Source organism: Nannospalax galili, unplaced genomic scaffold (genome assembly GCF_000622305.1).
Source record: "Nannospalax galili isolate Female #2095 unplaced genomic scaffold, S.galili_v1.0 scaffold229, whole genome shotgun sequence".
NCBI lineage: Eukaryota > Metazoa > Chordata > Mammalia > Rodentia > Spalacidae > Nannospalax > Nannospalax galili.
Window position 1 is genome coordinate 2,708,498 of NW_008360328.1, and position 7,866 is coordinate 2,716,363.

General features: G+C 44.1%; 1 protein-coding gene across 1 annotated transcript in view; it reads left to right on the forward strand.

Moving 5' to 3' along the window:
• Tecta (tectorin alpha) overlaps window positions 1-7,571 on the forward strand; it is a 79,909-nt gene extending 72,338 nt beyond the window's left edge. Inside the window, exons 21-24 of the mRNA XM_008826017.3 lie at window positions 4,616-4,778; window positions 5,746-5,833; window positions 6,091-6,207; window positions 6,852-7,571. Coding sequence (XP_008824239.1) covers window positions 4,616-4,778; window positions 5,746-5,833; window positions 6,091-6,207; window positions 6,852-6,955 — 472 coding nt within the window. The 3' untranslated portion in view covers window positions 6,956-7,571. The remainder of the gene's footprint in view (window positions 1-4,615; window positions 4,779-5,745; window positions 5,834-6,090; window positions 6,208-6,851) is intronic.
• The last annotated feature ends 295 nt before the right edge of the window (window positions 7,572-7,866 follow it).

The following is a 7,866-nucleotide window of genomic DNA, read 5'->3' on the forward strand; positions in this document are numbered from 1 at the left end:
AAATGATTAATGGCCACAGGAATAAAAAAAGAAAGGACCGGGGATGTAGCTTAGTGGTGCCTAGTACATATTCAAGCCCTGGGTTCAACTCCTAGCACCATCAAACAACAACAATAACAACAATAAAATTAAAAAGAAATTAGAATACAGTAGTTCCCCTTTATCTGAGAAGGGACACATTCTGAGACTCCCAGTGGCTACCTTCAACCATAGATGGTTCTGCAACCTATACATACTATATTTTTTCCTATAGAGACATGACATACCCATGATGGAGTTAAACTTTTAAGTTAAGTGTGGTAAGATATTAACAATGACAACTAATACTAATTGCAATACTGTAATGAAAGTTATATGATGCAGCCTCTCTCAAAGTACCTTACTGTGTTGTACTTGCCCTTCATCTTCTAATGATGGTGTGAGGGATACAGAGCCAATACAATAGTCAATCACAATAGCCAATCTGATTCCTGAGATGGCTACTAAGGGACTAGTGGGCAAGTAGCATATACAGCATGGACCTTGTGCTGGATAGCTTTAGTGTCAACTTGACACACCTGGGTTGAGGGAGCCTCAATTGGGGAATTTCCTCTATTGGACTGGCCTGTGGCCATGCCTGAGGGGGCATCTTCTTGATGAGTGATGTGGGAGGGCCCAGCCCACTGTGAGTGGTGCCACCCATGGGCAGGTGGGCCTTCGTTGCATAAGAAAGCAGGCTGAGCAGGCACCAGAGGAGCAAGCCAGTAAGCAGTGTTCCTTCATGGCCTGTGCTCCAGCTCCTGCCTCCAGGTTCCTGCCCTGAGTTCCTACCTTGGGCTCCCTGATGAACTTCGACCTGGGAGATATAAGCTGAATAAACCCTTTCCTCTCCAAGTTAGTATTGGTCAGAGTATTTGGTCACAGCAATGAAGAAACAAACCAGAACAGACCTGCTGGACAAAGGACTGATTCACTTTCTGGCAGGATGGAGCAGGGCCATGCGAGTCCATCACACTACTTAGAATGGCAGGCAATGTCAAACTGAATGAATTATTTCTGAATTTTTCCATTTAGTATTATTGTGCTAGGACTGAATGTGGTTAACCAAAACAATGAAAAATAGGACTGTGGATTGGACAGAGTTACCATAATGGCTTATGCTTTACAAGCTTCTTCTTGAAGGCCTACACCTTATGTATTTCCTGAAACATAATGCTTACACAGTAAAATCTAGTGAATGAGTGAATGAGGATATGAGACCAAAAGACGAGAATGAATATGTTTATTTCTTAAAAACATTGGTTGTGCCAGGCAATTTATACCTATGAAAATACATTTTACAATAATTTATCTTGTTGTTATTGTACACATAATTTGCACGCAATGAAATTTACTTGCTTGAAGTGTAAAATTCAATGACATTTTAGTACATCAACAGATTACAACATCACCATAATCTGATTTTGTAATAATTTCATCACCCCACTACAAGAATTCTTAATGTGCATGACTATATTAATCAGATTTCTTTCTATCATAACTGGTAGAGGTCAATGTAAATTAAAGCATACAAAAATCAAGGTATTTAATAGTTATAAAACCCAATCAGATGTGGGTGAATTCAGGGATGATTGGATCCAGAGAGATGCCAAGACTCTCCTGTTCTGTCTCCTGCCTGTATCTCTCTGTCCCTGACTCTGTCTCTCTCTGATTGACATGGTCAGTTGCTGGCAATCCTGGCCTCACAGTCTTGTACCATTGTCATGACCAAGATAAGATGACATCTGATTCCCAGGGAGGGCCTGTGGCTCCCCCATCTTGATCACCTGCTGATGCCTGTGGGAGAACACACCACTGAACTTCCCTTGCTTCCACGGCTACTTCCATGGCTACTCTAGATATTGGCATTAGCTTTGTGGCTGGTGGGGGGCGGGGGAGGAAAGGTGCTGCAAGAGAAGAAGGGTGTGACTCTGGGCAAATCACAGACATCCACTATTTTGCAAACGACACAGCCTTGGAGAAGTTAGGCAGAGCTCAGCCAAGGCCACCAACTAGGATGAGGCAGAGAAGGAATCTTTTTTAGGTGTCAGAACCTAACTGCCCCATGTGGCACATGGTGTACTGTCCAGGTATGTTGTGAGATTTTTCAGGAAAGACTTCATTAAAACATTTGTGTCTCTGAATTTGGTGTTCAGTCTTCCAGAAGCACAGGAAGGGACTTGGCAACTATTAGGTGTCCCATAGGTCTTGAGGACAGCTGCGTCATTTGCATCATCTCCCCCATCCCCCGTTTCTTCCTCTTATTTGTTTTCCAATGTAAAAGAGCTAAGATCTGACCCACTCTACAATGACAAACCCAGATTATAGAGTTTATGTCTCCTTTGAAGGACGAGGTGGCATTTAGCATTTTAAAAATAGTATTTAATGGATTTGACCCAGGGAGGGAGAGCCAGTCCATGAGCCTGTTCATAAATCTCAGCTTACCCCTGGGTCTGTCTCAATAAAGACCTTCAAATTAAACTGTTGTTAGGTGGGAAATTAGTTCATCATCTGAGAGAATTGAACTCCATCAATCCTTCTAACCTTTCTTGGAGGGTTGTGGTTATTGTTTTTTCTTTTCCTCTCATTGAACTTATGGGAAAACATGCACAATGCTTAATGAATGAGCAGTAAAATGGGTCCCGAGTACAGAGAGGGCCAGTTGTCCCTCCCCAACTATGTGTAGGGCAGAGACGGCACCAGTTTGTACCAGTATCTCAGAGGTCTAGGGACACAAACAACCTCTCTTTTCTGTTCAGGTACCCAGACAGAGGAAAGGACAGGTGTTGTCAAAAGACTGAAGAATCCAGTGCTTGGCTTTTTTGCTCACTTTCAAAGAAGCACCCAGACAGCTCTCTCTCTCCTCCTCAGATCTCTTTGCTTGCTCCCTGCTTTTCTGATAAAAACTTCATACTATCCCCAATGTGTATTAGTTTGCTGATTGCTGTGATAAACCACTGACCAAAAACAACGTGGGGAGGAAGGGGTTCATTTGGCCTACAGCTCACAGTCCATTATCAAGGGAAGCCAAGGCAGGAATTGAAGCACAGACACCAAGGAACGCTGCTTATTGGCTTTCTCCCCTGGCCTTTGCTCAGCCTGCTTTCTTATTACAACCCAGGACCACCTGCCCAAAAATGGCAGTGCCCACAGTGGGCAGGGCCTTCACTCAACCATAAAAAACACGACACAGGCTTGCCCTCAGGCCACTGTGATGGACGGATGCCTCAGTTAGGTTCCCTCATCTCAGGTGTGTCAAGTTGACAACTAAAGCTAACCATGACCCCATGGGAGAGAGGAGAGAGAGAGAGAGAGAGAGAGAGAGAGAGAGAGAGAGAGGTGAGGACCTGGCTGAGGAGGAAGGTCTTTGTGGAGATTGGAAGATCATTACTGCTTTGGACTCCCTGAACTGATTTCGATTATCCAAATGAGTAGGAATGACAAGCAAAACTAGGGCACACTTAGTTTTTCTCTTAAGGCCTTTAAGAGACTATTGCTTTGAAAAGCAACTTGTGTTTTGTCTAATTACAAAAACTAAAAGGTACGGGAATGCTGAAGGATAACTTCAATTTTTAACTTTCCTCATTGCTGAGCTATTTAATCCTATGGGCTTGGGGAAAAGAAACACAAGAAAGAGACCTTTTTAAATCTTTATCACTTAAAGAGTCTTTTGGCTCCCACAGGCCCATGTCAGCCAAGGCAACACATTTCATCTGTTCATTCATCCACGCAACAAAAATTCTCAAATATCTGCCGCATGCCATGCTGTGTGTTGGAGCCACAGTGGGACTTGTGGCTTGAGGAGCTCAGCAAGGTGCTGCTGACAGCAAAGGCCACCTGCTTCTGCGTGCTTCAGGCTTGCATACAAGAGATATTTGTACAAGAGGGGGTGCCATAGACTGGGGCTCAAGAAAGAGGAACAGAAAGGTTTCCCAGAGGGAAAAGCATTACATGAAGACACCGGAGCAAAAGACACTGGGTTGCATTGAGGGAACTTTTAAATAGTCGAAGGCAAATCATTGTGTGTGTGGGATGTGTTGGCAGGGACTGGATGTTGGTGTTTTTCCACAAGAAAGAAGGGAGTTGGGAAAGAGGCCGTCACCTCAACCAAAACAATTTCCAGGTTCATCCATCCTGCTCTTCCTTCTCTCCAGCTCCTACCTCCTTTAATGTGTGGGAAGAGTTCCCATAGGGTTTGAATCAGGGCCCCTGCCAACATCGATAATTAACTGAAGAAAATACAGAGGAAGTAAGAACACATCCTGTGTTTGTTAAATTGTTATCTCAAAAACACAGCACTATGAGGGGGCAGATCGAGATCTCGAAGCCTCAGGAAATTTAGAGTGGTCCCTATAGTTGGTTAGTTTGTAGCTGTGGTTAGGGTAGTAACTCAAGGCAGCATTCCATGTTTCAAAACAAACTATAAACAGGAGAGGGAGTGATAATGAATGACACACTGAGGCAATCTGGAGGTCACTTTCAAATGCAAAGTCTATGGCCGTTTTATGTGAAATGTGAAAATTTGAAATGAAGATGGGGATTAACCTCTAGGAGGAAAAAAACTGAAGCAAAGTTTCCAGTTATGTTTCCTGAATAGGTGTCAGAACATCAAAGATAACACCATTGGCATCGAGGAGAATGGGGTCTCTCTAACCTGTCGTTTTCACGTCACCGTCTTTAAGTTCATTGGCGATTATGATGAAGTTCATCTTCACTGTGCAGTGTCCCTCTGTGACTCAGAAAAATACTCCTGTAAAATTGTAAGTGTGAAAATTAAATGCTCAGCCTTTCCCTGCTGCCCCAGTTTTCAATGCAGTGACCATGTCCTTTTACTCCTTTGTCTCTGAAATGTCACCAGGTCATTGGCTTGGCACTCTACCAGGGCTCCTCAACCTGCTGTCTTTGATATCTTAGATGGAGTGGTGTTGTAGAGGATGGCTGACTATGCACTCTGGGCTGTTAAGAGCATCATGAGCCTAGAGATCTAGTAGATGCCAGTAGTATTTACTCTCCTGTCACAACACCCTTGAAAGAGTCTCCAAGAATATCTATCCTCTGAGGAGACAAAATTGGCCTGGCTAAGAACCATAGCAACAGAATCTCAAGGAATGTGTTGGGTCAGGCACCCTGAAATCAATAGCCATGAGGCTGAGGTCCACTCCATTGATAGAAAAACTCCTGGGCTCAGAATACAGTTTATCCAAGTATTAATAGCTCATCAGATCTGTACCAGGATCTGACACTCTGGAAGAACGGGGAAATGGGGATGAAGGGAAAACCCGTCATATCCTCCATGCCAGACCGATGTCCCCTCCATCGAAGGCCGTGTCCCCAAGGTTCGTTTGTACTAGAACCTCACTCCTAGTGTTTAACATTCTAGCTTTATGCTTACCTCATGTTTACAGAATCAAGATGTGAATTATGGTCAGAGCTACTTACAGATGGTGCTGCATACATTAGTATCTGATGAGATCCAACAATTCTCATTCCCGAGCAGAGAGCCTCTTTGAATCTAATTCTAGTGTGGAGAGTATATTTAATTCTGCTTGACATAAAGCCTAGAGTCCCAGTGGGCTCGATGATCAAGAATGCATTGGTTCTAATTAATCTGAGCAGCGATAGTGCTGGAGGCCGGAGCCACTGTCTCTCTTGGAGGTGGGAACATGGTGAAGAATAAGTTATCAGTTTAATTGTGTGAAATGTTCCCTCTGGTGTTCTGTCTTTCAGAATTGCCCACAAAATTCCAGGATCGCCACAGATTACACAAAAGAACCCAAAGAACAGATCATTTCAGTGGGGCCTATTAGGAGAAAAAGTATGTATGTTCCTTAAAACACACTATAAATTACTAAAACAATGGGCATTGGGGGCTCAGACGTGCATCACTTGCAATGTGGATCTGGTGGATGAAGATGTGGCACTGGGGACACCAGCATGAGCTGACTGCCTATGTCCTGGAGGAAGTTTTCTTTTTTTCCAATTGCTTTTAACAACCCTTTCTTTCTTCTCTTTAAAGTGCCCCCCCCCTTTGATGTGAGCTTTCAGGGTTGATCTCTATTGATCATTTTTCAGGACTGGACTGGTGTGAAGATAACGGAGGATGCGAGCAGATCTGCACCAGCCGAGTGGATGGACCTCTGTGCAGCTGTGTAACGGGATCCCTGCAGGAGGATGGCAGGAGCTGCAGAGGTGGAGTTCTTCTTCTGGGGGTGGGCAGCTCAGATGGGACCCAGGAAGCTTGTTACCCCTGAAGGAGGAACCAATTGAAGCCCACTCAGCTTCAATATGAAAAGTCCAGAACTTAGGGAGAGATAGGAAGAACATCCACAGGCTCCAGTGTCATTTTTTAAACCATTGGATCCCTATTCTTCCATCTAAAAGTTATGGATAATTTTAAATTTTTTATTCTATAACTTCAGGACTTTGTATTGGCCATAAATTGGGCTGCTGAGTCCTCTTGTGCTGAGTTTGGTGTTAAGGTGATATAAGATGGTGGCCTTTCACTGGGGGTGAAGGCACACACCTGTCATCCCAGCCACCAGGAGGCTGAAGCAGGAGGATGAGTTCCAGGCCAGACTGGTTGTATAGTGAGACCCTGTCTCAAAGAAACAAAAACAAACAGAAAACTGAAAACTCTAGCATCTAATTTCCCTGATCTCTTGTGGGGTGCAAGAGGCTCTGTTAAAGGTTGGATTCATTTGCTTTCTTAATCAGGGCTCTATTAGATAAAGTGGGATCTTTGCCAAGAAATTCCCTTTTTATTGAGTGATACAGAGATGGGTCTGAACTGGGTCCAATGGACATGTTTTCACTATGTTCCTTTCTGTCCACAGCGTCTAATTCTTCAATTGAACTTCAAGTCTGGACACTTCTTCTCATCATGACCCAGATCGCATTATGGCATTTTGTCTATAAATCAGGCACAACCTCACAGTGAACTCAAGGTTACTCTATAACGTACTGTAATTTGCTTCCTTCAGTCCCTGTAGGATAAAAAGTGTGTGTCCCTCAGTCAAAACTTATTTGCAAGTGGCCAGCCTCTCAAAGTCATGCCAGCTTCCTCCAGCAGTCAGAGGTCTGGAGGCAACCAAAGTTCCAGGTTCCTCTTCCAAAGTACGCAATAGTGATTTTGAAAAGCCAGTGGTGGAAAGCGTGTATATTTGCCTAAACTGTCCAAACAGCTGGCGCTGGAGACTTTGGTTCAGACCAAAAGCCAGTCAAGGGAACTCTGGTTACAGAAGTCTAGCATGAAATGTGACCAGAAGAATCAGTCTGTCCCCTGCTCTTGTGGGTCCCAGTGTCTAGAGGCAGGGCTATTGCTATAAATCTGAAGTAATGCCTGGAAGGTATGGCTTCCTCTAAGCAATCTCTCTGCTGTTCTGAAGTGTGTTCTCCTCATGTTGCTCTTTCTGTTCATGCTTAGCCCTTTCTCCACCTGCTGTGGCCTCTACCTTGCCATGTCAGCTTTGGCCACTGGATATAATGTTTGCAGACCTGGAAAACCTCACCCCTATCCTGTCCCTCAGACCCAGTCCCTTCACTTTTTACAAATCAACCAAATACTTTTTAATGTGTTTTATCCTAAATAAACATTGTGTTCAAGTAGTCTCGTTATTGGGTGTCTGGAATCATTACTGTTGATGTTAAGTTTTACACATGGAATAGCATGTTATGATTAAAAACAGGAGACAGCAGCAGCCCCTGGACTGGGTGGGTGCTGGGGGCCAGAGCTTTAGTACGTTGTGTGCTGTGCTTGTTTGTGTGCGTTCACAGAGAACCCGCAGAGCACAGCTACTCTGCTGAAGAGAAGCGGTCAGCATTCTCTTTGGAAGTGCTCTAGAAGCACAC